This window comes from Pantherophis guttatus, chromosome 6, assembly GCF_059756535.1.
Source record: "Pantherophis guttatus breed Tessera chromosome 6, ASM5975653v1, whole genome shotgun sequence".
Lineage (NCBI taxonomy): Eukaryota > Metazoa > Chordata > Lepidosauria > Squamata > Colubridae > Pantherophis > Pantherophis guttatus.
The window spans coordinates 6,366,144-6,387,500 of record NC_142068.1 but is presented as its reverse complement, the minus strand read 5'-3'; the positions used below and the strand labels follow the sequence as shown (position 1 = coordinate 6,387,500).

At 40.9% G+C, this 21,357-nt stretch overlaps 1 protein-coding gene and 1 pseudogene across 2 annotated transcripts in view; both read left to right on the top strand.

Annotated features, from left to right (window-relative positions):
- The window catches only part of LOC117660245 (cytochrome P450 2J5-like), an 88,048-nt gene extending 68,480 nt beyond the window's left edge, over window positions 1-19,568 (top strand). The window contains exons 4-11 of one of the 2 annotated variants that reach the window (XM_087872412.1): window positions 908-1,057; window positions 1,249-1,409; window positions 2,932-3,108; window positions 6,032-6,173; window positions 9,023-9,210; window positions 12,241-12,382; window positions 14,966-15,152; window positions 19,520-19,568. In XM_087872412.1, coding sequence (XP_087728538.1) covers window positions 908-1,057; window positions 1,249-1,409; window positions 2,932-3,108; window positions 6,032-6,173; window positions 9,023-9,210; window positions 12,241-12,382; window positions 14,966-15,150 — 1,145 coding nt within the window. In that variant the 3' untranslated portion in view covers window positions 15,151-15,152; window positions 19,520-19,568. Of the gene's footprint in view, window positions 1-907; window positions 1,058-1,248; window positions 1,410-2,931; window positions 3,109-6,031; window positions 6,174-9,022; window positions 9,211-12,240; window positions 12,383-14,965; window positions 15,388-19,519 lie in introns of those variants that run through there. The other variant, XM_087872411.1, reaches the window with a different exon arrangement.
- LOC148112991 (uncharacterized) lies at window positions 6,185-8,962 on the top strand (annotated as a pseudogene).
- Window positions 19,569-21,357: the final 1,789 nt, after the last annotated feature.

The following is a 21,357-nucleotide window of genomic DNA, read 5'->3' as shown; positions in this document are numbered from 1 at the left end:
GTAAAACTGTTACTTTGTTTGCTCAGTTATTTTGTATCTTTGGACCTTGAACTGATCTTTGAAATATATTATTCTCCAGTTCCTTAATTTGAAGCTGTTTTTTTTTTTTTAATAAAAAAATTGTTTGCTTTTTTATACTACATAGTTAAATCTGTCAGGTAAAGATCTGGGCACATGCTAGCTAAGCTTTTCTTATAAAGTTTTTTTTTTTCATTTATTTGGTATTCTTGCCAAAAATCCAAGAGATATTTGGCAACAACTAGACCTGTTTTTTTTAACATTATCAGGAATCATTTATTATTTTATTTATTATTTATTTATTTATTTTTGAATTTGTATACCACCCTTCTCCCTGAGGACTCAGGGTGGTGAACAGCCAAATAAAAACATCAAATACAAATATTAAAATACAGTTAAAATATATATATATAAATTTGGCCCCATTAATTAAAACAATAAACCAAACAATTAAAAACACTTAAAAAGAATTAGGCCAGCCCGGCTTGTTGGAAAAGAAGGTTTTAAGGGCACGGCGGAAGGCACTGAGGTCATGGATTCTCCTTATCTCAGGGGGCAACTGATTCCAGAGGGTGGGAGCCCCCACAGAGAAGGCCCTCCCCCTGGGGGTCACCAGCCTGCATTGTTTGGCTGATGGCACCCCGAGGAGGCCCTCTCTGTGGGAGCGCACGGGTCGATGGGAGGTCGTCGGTGGCAGCAGGCGGTCTCGGAGATAGCTAGGCCCTATGCCATGGAGCGCTTTAAAGGTGATAACCAACACCTTGAAGCGCACCCGGAAGACCACTGGGAGCCAGTGCAGCTCGCGCAGGAGCGGTGTTACATGGGAGCGCCATGCTGCTCCCGTCACTACCCGCGCTGCACATTTATCTCTATCTGATGATGCCCACAGGAATTATTCTTTCCAATGGCCTCACCTGGAAACAGCAGAGACACTTTGGCATCACTTCTCTGCGGAAGATGGGCCTGGGGAAGAAAAACTTCGATCATCGAATAGAAGATGCAGCTCAGACACTGGTGGAAATCTTTAGACAAACGAAAGGTATGTAATTTGGGATAATGACAATGGCTTAAGGTCTGAAAAAATATTTTCCATTTTTGAGTATTTCAAATAAAACAGATGTATTTTATTTTTTAAATTTAAAAAAAAAATTGACACGTCCCAATTTTCTTCATCATCCCCATAGAAGCCCCTTTCTTTAAAAATTCATCATAAAACATCTTCATTTGCAGGACAGCCATTTGACCCTTCAAATTCAGTGCTAAATGTAGTTTCTAACATCATATGTCATTTGAGTTTTGGACGTCAGTTTGATGCAGAAGATGACAACTTCCAGAAGTTAATTCAATCCCTTGAAATTGTTTTGCATTTTTCTGGTAATGTTTTCCATGTGGTAAGTAATCATTTCTGTTAAAGAGGCAAAGCTTCCCAAATCAACTTATGTTTTCCACCAGTATTTTCATGGAATCATAGAATAGGAGGAAGCCTTGGGAATCATCTAATATATATATATATCCCCAGTAGGTGTGCCTGTCCCAGTGGTGGGTTCCTCCCGGTTCGTTCCGGTTCGGCCGAGCCAGTAGCGGTGACAATATGACGTCACCGAACCGGTTCTCTCCCCCCCCACCCTCCCACCCTCCCACCCACGTTATTCTTACCTTTTATTTGGTCCCACCCCCAATCTATTGCTGCCTCCTGAGTCCCAGCTGATGACTAGAGGGAAAAAAACCATTTAAACTCTTGCCGCAGGGCTTCAAAGGGCCGTCCTACAGCTGATCAGTGTTAAAAGCAAACAAATGAGTTGGGTCGTAAGTGCGAGGACCTTCCAGAAATGACTCTGACCAGCTAGCCACGCCCACCTAGTCACATAACCTCCAAGCCACACCCACAAAATAAGCCACACCCACAGAACCGGTAGTAAAAAAATTTAGAATCCACCTCTGGCCTGTCCTTGACCCAGTCATAACTCCAGGTGAGAGCCTGGACAAGTCTTTGCAGTTTCCATGTGAAGATTTTGGAAGTGGTTTGCCATTGCTCACTTCCTAGGGCTGAGAAAGAGTGACTAGTCCAGGGTCATCCCGTTGGCTTAGTGCTTGAATTGGGACTAGAACTCAGAGTATTTTAGTTTCTAGGCTGGTGCATTAACAACTACACTGTTTTTGACCAATTGTACTTTTATTTAATTGGCCAAGAGATTGAACCTCTTATCTGTTCAATCATGCCTGGAGCAAGTATTTATATATCCTGTATATCCAGTACAACATTTGTTAAAATGTTAAGACCCAAGTACTGTGTGACGGGGTGAGCACTCATTCCTTTACCGGTTCCTACCCACCTAGCAGCACCTTGCAAATGCAAGTAGATAAACAGGTACTACTTCAGTGGGAAGGTAACAGTGTACCATGCACATTTATTTATTTATTTATTTATTTATTTATTTATTTATTTATTTATTTATTTATTTATTTAATTTGTATACCCCCCTTCTCCCAGAGGGGACTCAGGGCGGTGAACAGCCAAAATTAAAAAACATACAAATACAAAAGTTAAGATAATTAAAAAAGAATTAAATCATTAGCTTCCCAATTTAAAACCCCCAAATCCATAAAATTTAAAATCCCAATTAAAAACCATTTAGGCTAGGCCAGCTTTTAAATTTCTTGACTTTCTAATTATTCATCTTTAACTGTATAATGAGTTATCTGCCTCCAATATTATTTGCTTTCTACAAGAATTTCGAAACAGCTTTTCTGGAGGAACATTGAGGTCTGACACAATGTATGTTTTTCATCTTTTAATGTGTTTTTCATACTGGTTTTCTTTGGTTATTAAGTGCTGACTATTACCGTGAGTTGTTGAGAGTCTTCTGTAACTGTGGTAGAAATAGATAACATTACCTCTTCTTTTTCTTTTAGATGTTTTCTGAGTTCCCACAATTAATGAAACACATCCCAGGCCCTCACAAAGAGGCTCTGGCTTGTAGAGACCTTATCATTTCCTTTGCAAAGCAGGAAATAGAGAAACACAAGGAATTTCACTCTCTGCATGAGCCACAAGATTTCATTGATCACTACCTGCTTCAGATGGAGACGGTACGGATTTATTCTACTACAATGCTGTATATGGGCAAGGAATTATTACATTCCTTGCTGTATGTAAACAAGAGGCATTACCAGTTTTGTTTTCCTTGGTATTTTTTTATTATTATTATTCAGCTCTCATTCTGAATTTAGCCTAACCTAAATTCTGGATGCTTCTAAATAAGAGCTACATTCTACCTCTTCAGTACCATACTTTTGTTAGATATGGGAAATTCTTTCTGGAGGGGAGAGGAGAGTTAAAAATGTTTCTGTTTCTCATCCTCTCGTGTTTGCCTATCACTTGTTTCCCCTTTTTCTAAAGAGGTTCCACTAAGAAGGAGAAGAATTAATGGGGCATTTTGATTAATTCATACTTCAATGAATACTTTCCATGAAATGATTGGACCGATACTTTCACAGCCTTGACAATAAGTAAAAATGTAAAACAGTTTGAAACAAGGAACGAAGGTCCTTTCCCCTCATATTTTCAGAGAAAGACCCAGAATGGTTTTTTAAAAGCAACTTTTATTGATTTGAACTGGATCACCTTATTTACAATTTGATATCACTCCAATCTTGAGTGTACCATTGGGTTTGGTCACTATTTTCAAGATATACATTCTTTGCAATATTGTCGTCCCCCCCCCGCCCCCCACATTCCAAAGCCATTAAACATATTTTCCACCTTTGCATTAATGGCTCAAGGGTGCTTCTTGTTTCAGTCTGTATCATCAGTATGTAACAGCATCCATGGAGGTTGTAATTATAGACTTCTGGGTCCCTTGTCCATACTGAATTTAATATAATTTAATTTATCACATTTCTATGCCGCTTAACTCCCAAGGAACTCTGGGGGGCTTACAACAAAAGTAATGCGACAATGAACATAGAAAATTATTAAAAACATTATGAAAACATTTTAAAAACATTAAAAACCCATTCACACCATTCATGGCCGGATCTCACAAGATTGCAACAGCGAGATCAATGGCCCCAGGCCTGCTGGAAAAGCCAGGTCTTCACCGCTTTCCGGAAGGCCAATAGGGTGGGGGTAGTCTGGATCTCAGGAGGTAACTGGTTCCAGAGAGCTGGGGCAGCCACAGAGAAGGCCCTCCCCTGCGGGCCCGCCAGCCAGCATTGTTTAGCTGATGGGACCCAGAGGAGACCAACTCTGGGATCTTACCGGTCGCTGGGAGCTATGTGGTAGAAGGCGGTCTCGAAGATAGTCTGGCCCTGAGCCATGTAGGGCTTTAAAGGTAATAACCAACACCTTGAATTGTACCCGGAGACCAATAGGGAGCCAGTGCAGCTCGCGGAGAATTGGTGTAATGTGGGTGTATCTATGAAGAGCAATGATGAGAGGTTGGACCATTTGTGGATGGGAAAGAAATAGGTCATGTGGTACTTGATCAAATGCTTTTTCTAGCTCAGTGACTCCCATATCTATGGTGGTTTGTTTCTCAACTTGCTTCTCCATCAATAGGCAGGTGGCCGGTATTGTGTCCCCCAATTCTTTGTGAAGTTGCACTAGTTCAGTAAAAGGTTGATGATGTCTCATAATTATCTATTATTCTATGTATTCCATAAATTGTCATAGAGTGGAATAGCAACCACAAAAGCTTGTAGTTAGAGACATCACTTTGGACATAAGTTTAAATAAGAATCCTGCTTGTAAACTTTTGTGATTCACTCTAGAAGGTACACATTAGTTGCTGTACTGAATATTTATTAAAGTAACCAATCATAAAATAAAAACAAACACATAGAAGTTAATCTAAAGAGGGGGAGGGGCAGAGCTAGCCATAATGGATGATGGAGGCTGAATTTCTGTCTCCTCTGGGTCATCACAGAGAATGGGTTTAAAAAATACATCTAAAGATTATGGAATTTAAGAGTTTATGAAATGTGAGTTATTTCCCTTGCTTTTCTCCTGAAGATTGGACTGTATTTGACTTGAAATTGGACATTTTTCAGAGAAGCTGTGAGCTTGGACGTTTGATTAAGAGTCTTGAGAGGCCTTTGAAGGCAACAGGAAAGGAAGGGCCCTATGACTGAAGACTGAGAAAGAACTTGTAAAAAGTTTAAAGGAGTATAGCTGAGAAGATAATAGCTGATTTATGAATGTATAGCGGGAAGGCCCATAACTCCCTTTTTTCAGTCAGTATATATTTATTCTCATGACTTACAACAAATGAAATACACAGAATGTTAAAAAGGTATAATAATAATAATAAATTTATTGTCATTGTACGTGTATACACAGTATACCCATACAATGAAATTCACATAACAGGAACTTGGACCAGGTCCAACACACATAACAATCCTCAAACACACTCCCACCCACCCCAATTCCCCACCCCCAAACCACCCAAACATCTACATAACAGACCAAGTAATATTGTCCAACAGCTCACTGATGGCGGCCCTTTAGTTCATTGTTGAGTGCAATTATAGCTCTGGGATAAAAACTATTCAGAAAACGTGTGGTCCGAGTTTTAGTTGTTCTGTATCTTCTGCCAGAAGGCAACAGTCCAAAAAGATTGTAAGCAGGATGGGAAGAGTCTCTGAGAATGTTATGCAACTTTCTCAAACAGCAAGACTCGAAGATGTCATCCAGGGCTGGTAGTTGGAGCCTGATGATATTCTAGGCAGTTTTAATGATTCTCTGTAGAGCTTTTTTGTTCGCTACAGAGCTGCTCTCATACCATGTTAAAAAGTTATGGTATTAATGTAATTGCTTACCAAGCACATCTAAATTATATTAAAGTAAACAAAACATCTTTACAATCCCCAAGGCATGTCACAACTTTTGAGCAGCCCTCATGTTTGGAAATTGAAAGTTTTAAAAATTGACATGCTGTATAAATAGAGACAAAAATAACCACATAAAAGTTGCATTGAATTTATTGTCATTTTTCATTTTGAACTTCAGAGCAGGAACGACCCCAACTCCACCTACAATGAAGAGAATCTAGCTCAGTATATATTTGACATTTTTTTTGCTGGAACAGAAACAACCTTGGCTATTCTGATGTGGGCACTGCTCCTCTTGACTAATCATCCTACCATCCAAGGTGAGACGGACATGGGAACAAGGTTCACTCTCAGGTTCTAAAACACATAGAAATTATTATTATTATTATTATTATTATTATTATTATTATTATTATTATTATTTGATTTATATGCCACCCTTCTCTGGAGACACAAGGCAGCTTACAGTGGACTAGAAGATCTCCAAATTCCTTCCCAGATGTATGATTCTATTAAGTGTTTACATTTAATAGAATCATACCTGTCCTTAAATACCACATTTCAATTCTTACTTTGTTACAGAGCCCCAGATTATGACATTGAACATGCGAACAAGTTAACTTCACTACTAACCTGGGCAACCTCCTGCCCACACCCAATAATCTTTCTTGGTGACCTTAACTTACCACTTTTTAATTGAACCCTAAATGAATGTACAACTGAACCTATACACGCAACCCTGTACAGTACTGTAACTAATCTGGGACTTGATCAACTAGCAACTAACAACACTAGACTCAACAACTGCCTTGATCTCATCTTCTGCAACAGTTTAAATTCAATTTTATGGACTACAAATAAAAGAACCATTCTCCAACAGTGACCACAGCATGATTGACTTTTGTCTCAACTTACGCCCTCTCAAAAATCATCATAATGATGGGATTCCCAGTTATAACTTTAAAAAAGCCAACTATGATCTCATAGACAATGAACTCTCATATCTTGATTGGCAAATTCTATTCTCTGGCTGTAATATTGCTGATGACCATTACAACATTTTCTTAAGCGAACTCAAAAGAATCAGTAAACTTTATGTACCAGTAATATCCCACAAAACTAGAAAAAATAAACTACCAATAACAATAAGAAAATTACAATCCAGAAAAAAATCTCTTTGGCGAAAAAACAAAACTAACTGTGTAGCTAACTTCAAAAACTGCTACAAAAACGTATGCCAACAAATAAAGACTGAATGCACCAATTATCACATCAAGCAAGAAGAAAACCTTCTATGCACAAAATCCACCCATGCCTTCTATAATTTTGTAAACAACAAACTTAAAGACTCGAGATCCATCCCACCCCTAAAAGTACCAAACAATGAAGACTGTATTGACGAAACCATTAAAGCCAATCTCTTTAACACGTTCTTCGGCTCAGTCTTTGTAAACAGCAACAACACATACCCAATATCTCCCAGTCATTCTACAGACAATTACAACGATTACGGTGATCTTATACATATTGATTTTACAGAAGACAATGTTGAAAAGGCACTACGCAATCTAAAACCATATCTAGCTATTGGACCTGATGGACTATGTGCATACTTCTTAAAAAAGCTTTCCACTGCAATTGCAGAACCTCTAAGCATAATTTTTGAAAAACCATTCAGTACCAGCACCTTGCCCTACCAATGGTCACAAGCCAAGGTCATCCCTATCTTCAGAAAGGGAGACCCTAGCCTAGTTGAAAATTACAGACCAATCTCTTTATGTTGCATCACCTGCAAAGTCATGGAATCAATCCTTAATAAATCTATTACCCTACACCTAGAGACAAACAAGCTATTTTCTAACAAACAATTTGGTTTCAGAAAAAAATTATCCTTTAATCTACAACTACTACATTGCAAAAACATATGGACTACACATCTCTATCAGGGCAAAGCAATAGACGCAGTTTACATAGACTTCTGTAAAGCCTTTGATTCAGCGGTACATGACAAATTACTTCTAAAACTAAAATCCTATGGCATTTCTGGACTCCTACATAAATGGATAGCTGCCTTCCTGTCAAACAGACAAGTGGTCAAAATAGGAAGCGCTCTATCAAATCCTGTACATGTTAATAGCGGTGTTCCCCAAGGCAGTGTTTTAGGTCCAACACTCTTCATACTTTACATAAACTCTGTCAAGGACCTTGGAGTACTCATTTCTAAAGATCTAAGTGCGTGAGCCCACTGTAGCAACATTGCCAAAAAGGCATTAAGAGTTGTTAACCTAATGTTGCATAGCTTCTTCTCTGGTAATGTTGTACCACTAACTAGAGCATACAAAACATTTGCTAGACAAATTCTTGAATACAACTCATCTGTCTGGAACCCGCACTGCATATTGAAATACAATCGAGAGAATCCAGAGATATTTTACGAGAAGAGTCCTCCATTCCTCTAACTGCAATAAAATACCTTATGCCACCAGACTCCAAATTTTGGGCTTAGACAATTTAGAACTATGCCGACTTCAGTCTGACCTAAGCATAGTACATAAAATTATCTGCCACAATGTTCTTCCTGTCAATGACTACTTCAGCTTCAACCACAACAATACACGAGAAAATAATAGATACAAACTCAAGGTAAACTGCTCCAAACTCAGTTGCAGAAATATGACTTCAGTAACAGAGTGGTCAATGCCTGGAATGCACTACCTGACTGTAGTTTCTTCCCCAAACCCCCATAACTTTAACCTTAAACTGTCTACTGTTGACCTCACCCCATTCCTAAGAGGTCTGTCAGGGGCCTGCATAAGCGCACCAACGTGCCTTACCATCCTTGTCCTAATTTTCCTTTTTTACTTACTCTTTTCATGTATTCAAATTACGTTTATACTTTTACCTGTTATCTTATATATGCTTGACAAATAAACTTATGATTATGATTATGATTTAATGCCCTAAATGCTATTCTATGTACCCAAGTTCTATTGAGGATTAAAATTTGGAAATAAATAAATGAAACACAATATTGAAAATGTAACTTCTATTTCCATCATTTTTCCCCCAGAGATTTCACCACTGGGCTGTCCTATATCCTAAGGATTAAAATTCAGAAATAAATAAATGAATAAATATTGAAAATTCTTTTTCCATCATTCTTTTCTAGAGAAAGTCAAGAAGGAGATTGAAGATGTGTTTGGCTTCTCAGGGTCAATTTCCTATCAGGATCAGAAGAAGCTGCCTTACACCAATGCTGTGATTCATGAAATGCAGCGTGTAAAATATGCCTTGCTAATCGGGGTTCCCAGGCAAAGTGCAAGGGATGTGAAGATGAGGGGATATCACATTCCAAAGGTGAGAAACATGTTCAGGCTGTATTGTAGTAGTCCAGCCATGAGGGAAAAGCAGAATATGGCACTTGGACAGAAGCTCTCTGTTCAGGAATTGCAAAAGTAGTCATGCAAAATTGAATTGGGAAGAATAGCAAACTGTTGTGGGAGATGGATGATGTGTTTAAATCCAAACAGCTCTCAGATTTTAAAGCTAGAACTATAAACATTTTCTATTTATTCCAGGAAGATGATAATATTAAGTTCAAAACTGTAGTCATGTGAGGCCATGTTTCTTTGTCTATTTCTTGGGGCAATTTGGTGTGAAAAAGACAGCCCTCTGTTTTAATGGAAGGGAAGGGTGAAAGGAAGCTAAATATGGAGCAGCCATTGCTCTCAGAATCTGCTTTGGAAATGAACAAATAGGGGTCCATAAAGGCAAGCTAAAATCAAATGTTTTTGTTCTGTCCCCGTACCATGCACACACCCAACCAGCCAGCCGAGGGTTAAATAAACTCTTCAAACACACAACGTCAGTGATAAGGAACTTGGCAGCAACTCCGTGGCTGCCTGCCAAGAGCTTTTACTCCAATAACACAGACAAAAATACACACAGTTTGAATAGTCCAGTTTGTAATTAAATCCACGGCAAATAGGTGTTGTGTCCGAAGGTGCAAGTGCCTCGCCAGAGATTAGCTTTGTCCGTCACAGAGTCCGAATGGCCACCACACTCCCTTTTATAGCCTGTGGGGTGTGGTCCAGTGACTCAGCTTAATCTCTGGCACGCTCCTTTTCTGCTGCTCACGCTTGTCTCTCCGACACTGGCGTGGGTGCAACCACAATGTTTCTTCGTCACTATCGGATGGCTCGGAAACACCTGGCTCCTGGCCAATCTCTTCTCCTTTGGGAGACACCTGAGGCATTGCCAGAGAGGAGGGTCCTGGAGAGGGAGGCCTGGCCGTCTCCTCTCCTTCATGTTTGGAGCCTTCTTCCTCCAATAAGATAGGCTCGGAGGATGGAGCCACATCAGTTTTCATCAATATTGTCTGAACCAGTGGTGGGTTCTAAAATTTTTTACTACCGGTTCTCTGGGTGTGGCTTGGTAGGGGACGTGACTGATTGGGCGTGGTCAACATGATGTCACTTAACACTCAGTCACATGATCCCCCCCAAGCCACGCCCACTGAAAAGGTGGCTAAAACTTTTGGGAGTTTTGGACGCTTTTTTTTTTTGACACTCCGGCCCCATATCCAGGTCGGGATGCGGTGGGGTGGCGGTGGTCGTCTTGGCTTTCCCTCCATTGCCCTTCCTGGCTGAAAAGTGCCCCTTCTCACCTCTGACGGGGCCTTCCCTGTGCTTGCAGCCGGAGCAACCCACTCCACCAGCTCAGGGCAGTGGACTCAGCTGCAGCTCAGACAAGCCGAGGAACTGCGGGGAGCCTCCCAGCCTTCACCCCACACCTCCATGCCATTTTCAGGCACCCAGCTTACCGGGCTGCCCCTGTCCCTGTTGTGGCTCCAACGGCGGCAGCTTCAGGTGATGCTGGTGGCACGGAGGCGCGGGCAAAGGCTGGGTGCAACACACGGGAGGCTCCCCGCAGTTCCTTGGCTCATTTTGGCTGCAGCTGAGCCTGCTGCCCTGAGTCGGTGGACAGAGGCACCCCTCTCCAGCCAGATCTTTCCGGATTTCATTTAGAGGTGCAGCTCATGGCTGCTACATTTCACTGTACTGCACGAGCGAAGGACAAGAAACCAGAGGTGGTTTAGCAGCCATGAGCCATGTTTTCCTCTAAGCGCTGTGGGCGGCAGAGGGAAACAAATGCTTCCCTCTGCGCAGAGCTTTCCGGATGAGCCTTGGAGGAAAGCGCAGGTCATGGCTGCTACATTTCGCTGTGCTGCGCTAGCGAAGGGGAAGAAACAGCCAGTGGAGAACACACAGAGCTGCTCCACTCCACATGTTCTCCAGGTCAGCGGCTATTTCTCTCCTTCGTTGCTCTTTATGGGAAAGCGTTTGGCGCAGCACAGCGAAATTTAGCAGCCATGAGCTGCACTTTCCTCCAAGTCTGTTTCCCTCTGCCACCCACACCGCTTAGACGAAAGCATGGCTCATGGCTGCTACCGGGCTGCCCCAGTCCCTGTCGCAGCTCCAACGGCAGTGGCTTCAGGAGATGCTGGCGGCATGGAGGCATGGGCAAAGGCTGGGAGGGGGTGCAACGTGGGGGGCCGAGTCCGCTCCCCTTTATCTCCCCACACTTGTTTACCTGTCCCAGAGAACTTGGCCTATGCCTCCCTCTGACTTGGTCGCCTTCCTTGCCGGCATCACTCCTGAGTGAACTCTTCTGTCCTCGGCTGTTGCAAAGAAACGGCAGCTCTGGGTATGCCACGCCCGCTTCGTTCTCTTTGAGAGCCACTTTGCACCTTGTTTGCAAAGCTGCTCTCAAAGAGAAAGAAGCGGGCGTGGCACACCCAGAACTGCCTCTTCTTCGCAACAGCTGAGGACTTCTTCCACTTGGAACTCCAAGCTGGGGGGGGGCTGCAATGGTGGCAGCTTTGGGGGGCTCCTTCCCTCAGTGGTTCGTTTTCTTTTACCTCGTCATTAAAGGCTTCTCTGTGCCTTTTGATCTTTCTCGGGCACAGAGAAAAGTGACCCTATGAAGGGACTGAGCCTGCTAGTGAACTTGGAAGCTGAGAGGCTTCTTTTCCACCCAGCCACTGGCGCACAGCGCCGGAAAGACCTCCGGTCACTGCCATCATCTTCGCACACGCACAGCTTTCTTCTAACCGGCTGAAGGACTTTTCGGCGCCCTGCGGCCAGGAAGCTGAAATACTTCTTTGCTTCGGCCAGCTGACGGACATGTTGGGTGGGCGAGTGAGCAGAGACCGGGGGACCAATTCAAGGGCATGGCCTGGCTGCCGTTACTACTGGTTCGGAGAACTAGTTCCTAAAGTTACTACCGATTCGGTAGAACTGGGCCGAACCAGTAGCACTGGTCTGAACCTTTTTGCCCATTTCATTATGGAACTGTTCTATTTCATCCTATATTTTTTTTTTATAGGGGAGCATTGTTATTGCAGACCTACGCTCCGTTCTCCTTGATCCTGAACAATGGGAGACACCTGAAGAATTCAACCCAAATCACTTTTTAGACAAGGATGGGAAGTTCCTTGATCGAGAAGAGTTTCTGCCATTTGGAATAGGTACATCTATCAGCCCAAAGCAACTTATAATTTATAGTTTCCCACCAACACCACTATTGACTTATTCTGAAATCATCATGGTTTGAACAGAAAATCAAGAAATCTGAATTCCTTCTAGTTTCAAAATTGTGAGAGTCTGAAGTTCTCCTTAGGCTACAGAGTTTCAACGGCAAAGAAATACTAGTGATAATTACATTCTAATCAGTGTATGCACCAAGTGATACAAGCAACAAGCGATAAATCATTATCATAATCATCGTAAGATATATTCATCAGAATCATAAGATAAAACACTTAGTGATAGTCATAGGATACTTAATAAGCAATCAACATAGATCATAAGATAAAGGTAAAGTTTCCCATCGCACATATGTGCTAGTCATTCCTGACTCTAGGGGGTAGTGCTCATCTCCGTTTCAAAGCTGAAGAGCCAGCGCTGTCTGAAGACATCTCCGTGGTCATGTGGCCAACATGACTAAATGCTAAAGGTGCACAGAACTTAGTTACTTTCCCACCAAAGGTGGTCCCTATTTTTCTACTTGCATTTTTTATGGGCTTTCGAACTGCTAGGTTGGCAGAAGCTGGGACAAGTAACGGGAGCTCACCTCGTTACATGGCACTAGGGATTCAAACCGCTGAACTGCCGACCTTTTGATCGACAAGTTCAATATTTTAGCCACTGAGCCACCACGTCCCTTTTATTTATTTATTTTTATAGAAACTTTATTGAAATTTTTTACAAACAGAAAAAAAAAAAGACAAACATACAAACAAAAACATAAAAGACATAAGTGTAATAACATTTTCAGTTAGTATCGGATGTGCAGTGTTTTAACTATTTACATACATAATACTTGGTGATATTTCAAATCACTTTTAACCATTATTTAGGTCTTTCATTCATTTTATCATGCATCCACTTGTACCACCTTTCCCACACAATATAATAAACTGACTTCTCATCATCATTTAATTCATGTGTTAATTTAGTCATCTCTGCGCACTCCAATATTTTCCTAATTGTGAGCTCTTCTGGTGGTTGAATTTTCTCTTTCCAGTACTGTGCGTATGCCAATCTGGCGGCTGTAATTATGTGGATCATTAAATGTGTCATTTCCTTTCCATATTTTAAATCATACTAAATTTAAAATTCCTTTTAAATCATACTAAATCATACTAGGATACTAAATAAATCATACTAGGATACTAAATAAATCATACTAGGATACTAAATAAAACTAGTATGATTTATTTAGGATACTAAATAAATCATATTAGGATACTAAATAAAACAATATAAATCGTAAGATACAAGCAACAAAGTTATAATAAGAAGATAAAGAAATATGTAATAGGAAAAATGAGCAGAATAATAGTAATACAGTCCTACTAGGTTGATTAACAGGGTTGTGGGAATTAGTTGTTTCGCAGAGTGATAGCATGTGGGGTGGGGGGGAAACTGTCTTTGTGTTTGGTTGTTTTGGTGTGCAATGCCCTATAGTGTCGTCTTGAAGAAAGAAGTTGAAACAGTTTATGTGCAGGATGTGAGGGACCTGCAGATATTTTCTCAGCCATCTTTCTGGCTCAAACAGTATATAGGATCTCAATGAAAGGCAGGTTGGTAGCAATTGTTTTTTCTGCAGTTCTAATTATCTGTTGAAGTCTGTGTCTGTCCTGTTTGATTGCTGTGCCAAACCAGACAGTTACAGAGGTGCAAATGTCAGACTCAATAGCTCCTTTGTAGAACTGGATCAGCAGTCTGAGCTTTCTGAGTTGGCATAGAAAGAACATCCTTTGTTGTGCTTTTTTTGTTGACATTCTTAATGTTAGGTGTCCATTTTAAGTCTTGAGCTAGAAACTTGAAGGTCTCTACTGTTGCTACTGGGTTGCCTAGGATTGTAAGAGGTGGCAGAATAGGAGGGCTTCTCCTAAAATCTATCATTTCTACAGTTTTGAGTGTGTTCACTTCAAGATTGTTCCAGCTGCACCCCAAAGCTAGTTGTTCAACTTCCCGTCTGTATGTAGATTCGTTGATGTCTCAAATGAGACCAATCACCACTGTTTCATCTGCAAACTTCAATACTTTAACAGAGGGATTCTTTGAGATGCAGTAGTTGGTATAGAGAGAAAAGAGTAATGGAGAGAGCACACAGCCCTAGAGGACATCTGTGTTAATTGTACGGGTATCTAATGTGATTCTGCCTAGCTGCTTCCTGTCTGTTAGAAAGCTTATGATCCACTTACAAGTGTGGTCAGGCACAGCTAGCTGAATCAGTTTAGTTAGAAGATTATCTGGAATGATAGTATTGAATGCCGAGCTGAAGTCTACAAAGAAGGACACTTGCATAGGTCCTTGGAGATTCAAGATGTTGTAGGATATAGTGCAGAACCATACTAACAGCCAATCTATTTGCTCAGTAGGCAAATTGTAAAGGGTCTATGAGTTAAAGTTATGCTCAAAGATACTAGGTCAACGTGAAAAACTTCGGCTGTTACAAATCTGTTCAGATTTCCTTGATGATGTGGTTATACCCTGGAGAGCAACTCATTATCCTCTTTATATATGTCTTGTCTCATCTACAGGTCAGCGTTCCTGTGTGGGAGAGCAGCTTGGAAGAATTGAGATCTTCGTCTTTCTGACCAACCTGTTGAGGGCCTTCAGCTTCCGGTTGCCTGAAGGAGTGAAAGAACTCAATGAAGAGCCTATTGCAAAGATGTCAATGTATCCGCACCCTTACAAACTGTGTGCTATTCCAACACAGGCTTAAATGTAAACACCATAAAAAGCATAAAACTAAATCCAGAGTAGCTCTTCAGTATGGTAACTGTTTCCTATATATACCTATTCATTTAATATTGGGTTTTGCTTCTATTTACTCACACTGACACTTGTTCAATATATTGCTGCTTTAAAGACCAGGAGGTTGTGTATGAAAAAGGTGCTGTATGGTTAAGTTTTTTTTCTTTTTTTCCCTTTGGGTGCTAATAAAACATATTACTTGTCATTAAGTCTTAGTATATGTATACTGTATAAGTCTTGGCATATTCAGGTCTTTTCCCATGTAAGATTGAGAGTATCTTGGCAACGTTTCGACGAGGTCCCACTCATCATCTTCAGGCTGGTGCCTTCGGCTTCGTGCCTGTGTGAGGAAAGCGTGATCGGAGCTGCCGTCTCTCTATAAATACTGGTGGGGAGGTGTGGGGTGCTGGCTTTGTTGCTGTGAGCGGGTTGGTTGCCTGTGTTGTTACATCTTGATTGGTAGATGGAGTTGATGTTTGCAGATTAGTCAGCTGTTTCGTAACATCCTGTGTGGGTGAGGCCCTTGATGTGTGCCCCTTAGTCTTTTGTGTTTTAACGACCTGGGTAATGGGCTGTGTGTTAACATCCTGAGTTCTAGTAGTGTTGTGGTATCCTGAGTTTTTTGATGTAATGTCCTGAGCAGATGGCTGTGATGCCACATCCCGGGCTTTAGTTTGGCTCCGAGTTTGAGGTCTTGGCATGTGTTCACGGCGTGTGTCAATTTGCTTTGTGTGGGGGCGTGCAGCAGCTGGTGATGCCGCCGTGGTCTGGCTTCTGGATGGTGATTGTATTTCGTCTATGGGATGGGTTTGGGTTTGAATCTGGTGAGGTTGATTGGTGGTGGTGTCATGTGTTATCTTGGGTCCAGTGTTAATCTTCGTGGCTGGGACTCTTCTGTTGACGAGGGCTAGTTTCCAGATGTCCAGCAGGCAGGAGGTATCATCGCATTTATTCATGTTATGGGGGTGTTTCTCTATTTCGATGGCTTCCATGATTATTCTTTTGTTGAAGTGTTCAGTTTTGGAGATTAATTTGGTTTCTTCAAAGTCAGTTTCGTGTCCTATTGTTTTAAGGTAAGGTAAGAGCCTTGGTAGTACAGTGGTCTAAGGCACCCTGTTATTAAGCTGGTTATTAAGACCAACTGCCTGCAATTACTGCAGGTTCGAATCTCGCCAAGGCTCAAGGTTGACTCAGCCTTCCGTCCTTTCTAAGGTGGGTAAAATGAGGACCCAGTTTGTGGGGGCAATAAGCTGACTTTGTATAAATATACAAAAGGATGAAGGCTATTGCTGAGCACATTGTAAGCCGCCCTGAGTCTCCGGAGAAGGGCGGCATATAAATCAAATTAAAAAAAAAAAAAGGTGCTGGAAAAGAGAGAAGTTTTTTCTTCTTTTCTGATTGCGTTCTTGTGTTCTGCAATGCGTGTTCTGCAATAAATGCATGAAGCCGAAGACACTAGCCTGAATAGTGGGACCTCGTTGAAACGTCACCAATATACTCTCAATCTTGCACGGGAAAAGACCCGAATGTACCAAGTTTTGAGTAGTACCGTTTGGATAGTTTGTATAGGGTTTCTCAGCTTCTTTATCTTAAATCATCAACTCTTCAACTGTCCAATTGATTGCTATATTCACAGGACGGTCTAGAGACTTGGATCTGCCCTGAAATGTTGCTCTTTATCTGATGGATTGCAACCTGAATTAAGTGTCTAAGGAGGTTCTCAGTGATCCAGGTCATGGTTGTCCCAAAGGTGCTTTTTCAAGAAACAACTAGACTTTCTGGAGTCCAGTTGCCTCTTGAAAAAAGCACCTTCAGGACAAACTGAATTAAGATTGGCCACAGGAGCAATACAATCTCCATACAAGCTATTGGGTAAGTTGTAAAAAAGAAAATGACCACATTCCATGGGATACATGACTCATGAAAATACTTTGGAGGGAAGCTTTCTGGGTCGATAGTAGTCCCAAGTCAAATAGAATCACGCAGGACCAGTGGTGGGATTCAGCCAGTTCTTCCTTTTTCTTCCTCATTATTCAGATCCCATTAGAATATTACATCAAATTCTCTACACTGTGCTTTTGGAACAACATTTACAAATCAAAGTGTATCTGGGGAGAGCAGTTGAGATGATAAGCATCTTGGAAGGAAACACTTAAAGGGAACAGAATCAGAATAGGTCCCTCCAAGGGACCTTGGAGGTCTTCCAGTATCCTGCTCAAGTAGGAGACCCTATACCATTTCAGACAAGTGACTGTCCAGGCTCTTCTTAAAAACCTCCAGTGATGAAGCACCCACAACTTGGATTCACGGTTATCTTTAGAAGATCATTTGACGGCCGTGGCCAGGGGTGCCTTTTATCAGGTTCGCCTGATCCGCCAGTTGCGTCCCTTTCTGGATCGGGACGCCTTGCGCACAGTCACTCATGCCCTAGTTACCTCCCGTATGGACTACTGTAATGCTCTCTACATGGGGCTCCCCTTGAAAAGCACCCGGAGGCTCCAACTGGTCCAGAACGTAGCCGCGCGGGTGATTATGGGCACAGCTCGTTACGCCCATGTAACACCTCTCCTACGCGAGCTGCACTGGCTCCCGGTGGTCTTCCGGGTGCGATTCAAGGTGTTAGTTATCACCTTTAAAGCGCTCCATGGCTTAGGACCTGGGTACCTACGAGACCGTCTTTTGCCACCAATAGCCTCCCACCGACCAGTTCGTTCTCACAGGGAGGGACTACTCAGGGTACCGTCAGTCAAATTATGTCGCCTGGCGACTCCCAGGGGGAGGGCCTTCTCTGTGGGGGCTCCAACCCTTTGGAATGAACTGCCCCCGGAGATACGGAATATCCCTGATCTCCGTGGTTTCCGCCGTGCCCTCAAGACCCTGATGTTCCAACAGGCAGGGCTAAACATACAAACATGCGAATGATTTTTTAAATGTTATCTAATTCTGTGTTTTATTTAATTGACCAAACTACGTAATAATTTTAATTAGCAATTTTATGATGTTTGTGTGTCTATATTTTTCTTGACTGTACACCGCCTTGAATCATACTGGAGAAAGGCGGTATAGAAATATAATAAATTAATAAATAAATAAATAAACTTCAGAAGACAAGCTGTTCCACCGGTTAATTGCCCTTACTGTTAGAAAGTTTTTCCTTAATTCCAGGTTGCTTCTCTCCTTGATGAGTTTCCATGCATTGTTTCTTGTCTTGTCCTCTGGTGTGATGGAAAATAAATTGACTGCTCCTTTTTGTGGCAGCCGCTCAAATACCAGAATACTGCTATCATGGAATACTGGAATATTCCTATCAACAACTGGAAGCAAGAAAAGAAGACAAGCAGAGGACATGTCTTTGTGTATTTGAGGGAGTGTCACATAGAACAGAAACAATGGGTGTTAGGAATATGACTATTATCTAACTTGTTGGATTGGCAATATAAAAACCATTAATGTATGTTTGCATTATATTGCATTGTATTGTTTAGCTTTAAGACTGCTGTATTGCCTCATACTGTGTACTGATTGGTTAGCTCTATTGCCAATGTTCTTAAGAGGGAACTAGAAACATGGCTTGTTCTCTTTCTTACTCTCTGATATCTCTATCTGACTTACTGTCTTACTGTTTGGAACTCTAAAGAACTGTTTACTGTGTATGATTATTACGACTGGTATGAAGACTTTTATTTATTTATTTATTTATTTATTTATTTATTTATTTATTTATCAAATTTCTATACCGCCCTACTCCCGAAGGACTCAGGGCAGTGAACAGCCAAGATAAAATACAGATAATACAAATATTAAAAAAAAATCCCTTAAAATTATTAAATATTTCGGCCGAAACACAGATTAAAACACCCAATTTATAAAATCACAAACTGAAAAATTTAAAAAATTTAAAAGATGGGAGTTAGGCCAGGCCAGCTTGCTGAAATAGAAAAGTTTTGAGAGCACGGCGAAACGTGCGCAGGTCCGGGATCTTCCGTATCTCTGGGGGGAGCTCGTTCCAGATGGTAGGTGCCCCCACAGAGAAGGCTCTCCCCCTGGGGGCCGCCAGTCGACACTGTTTGGCCGACGGCACCCTGAGGAGCCCCTCTCTATGGGAGCGTACTGGTCAGTGAGAGGCTATTGATAGCAGAAGGCGGTCTCGTAGATAAACTTTGTTTATTGGACTGTGTAATTTATTAGAAATACTCAAAAATTGAGGGTTTTTTTCAGGCTCAAAGAATTTAAGTCATTGTCATCATCCCAAATTACAGATCTTTGGTTTGTCTAAATATCTCCATCAACATCTGAGCTCTGTCTTTTATTTGATGCTCAATGCTTTTATTCCCCAGGCCCAGCTTCCACAGAGAAGTGATGTCAATGTGTCGCTGCTGTTTCCAGGTGAGGCCATTGGAAAGAAGAATTCCTGTGGGCATCAGCAGATAGAGATAAATTATTCCTGATAACATTCATGTTTTTTTTTTTAAAAAAACAATTCTTATCAAATATCTTAGAGAGAACTTGGGAAAACTAGTTCTTGCCAAATATCTTAGAGAGAACTTGGGAAAACTCAGAGAAAACTTGGGAAAGATTCCTTGGATGAAAATCCTAAAGGGGAAAACAATTTAAGAAGCTTGAGAAATTCTGAAAAATATGATCATAAAAGCCCAGTCCAACACAATAGCAGTGAAAAAGAAAAACAAGAAATCCAAGAAGAAACCAGTATGGCTGCACAAAGATATCTCTGACAAATTGAAAGACAAAAAGGACAAATACAAAAAAATGCAAAGGAGCACACATAGCTAAGGCAGAATATCAGCAAATAGCCAGAATTTGCAAAGACGAAGTCAGGAAAGCAAAGGCTCAGAATGAACAAAGACTTGCAACAAAAGTCAAAGATAATTTTTAAAAAGTTTCTTCCAACATATAAATAACAAGAAAAAACGCAAGGAAACAGTCGGTCCACTAAAGAGAGAAGATGGCAAAGAAGTAAGAGGCAGCAAAGAGAAAGCAGTGCTTTTTTTTTTTATTGAAAAAGTTTTCAAATACAAATTTTCCCCCCTTTTTTCTTCCCCCCTCCTCCCTAACCCCCCCTCACCACCCATCCCCCCTGTGACTTCTTCACAACAAAAACCTAATTCATAACAGATTACATAATATTTTACCATCCCCTTACTCCCTCCTCTAAATACTGACCCTTACTTGCTAAAAATATTATTAATATTATTACTTCCCCCTTTTACCATACATTTTAAAAAAAAAGCATTCTACTATAACATTGTATGATAACTTCTAATTTAGCATAATATTATTATAACTCCCAATTTAGCAATAATCTGCCCTTTTTCTCCTCCCCCAAACTTATATCTGTATATTATTACAACATTTCAAAACAACCTTCCACTTTAAAACTATATAATAAATCCTACTTTAACATCTAATCTTTTGTGTATATTAATATAACATTTCAAAGCAGCCTTCCCCATAAATCCTAATTTAACATTTATTCAACTCTATCCATTTCCTCCACTCCCCTAAATATATCACTTAAACATCCCTTTTCTTAAACTAATCAATCAGTAAACTAACTTATTTCCACCCACTTTCCTACAAAATTGCCATGCACAACAATTCTTAATATCTTTAATCCACTGCCCACTCTGAGCCATCCCAGAATACCAGCACCAGATTTGAAATTCCAACGTCAGTTAGTGCAAAATGACTACTGGAATAAGCCTGATGATGGCAGATGGGATTCTGCCGAAACGTCGCTTCTACCCTTTTAGGGATATATCCACAATTACACGGGAAGAAACCCGAAATATTAACTATACACACATACATACCCGTGAAAACTTACATAAACAAATATCAAACCTCTACGGGGAGGAGATGTATAAACTTACCAGAACTTATGAGAAGTTAGAGATAAAAAGATCTCGAATACTGTGTGATTTAACATTTTTATGTCAATGTCGTGACCAAAATATAATACCATCTTGCTTTAAATTGAAGTTCCATACCCACACAACATCTATCCAACGTATTCTTAAAAGAACTGAAATGGCATTACTTAGAAATGAAATCCATAGCAAAAGATTCCTATTAGATCAAGTAAACAAGGATCTATTAGCTTCATACTTAAAGATAAGCAATATTATTCACCCCATATTATGGGACAAAATAAAAC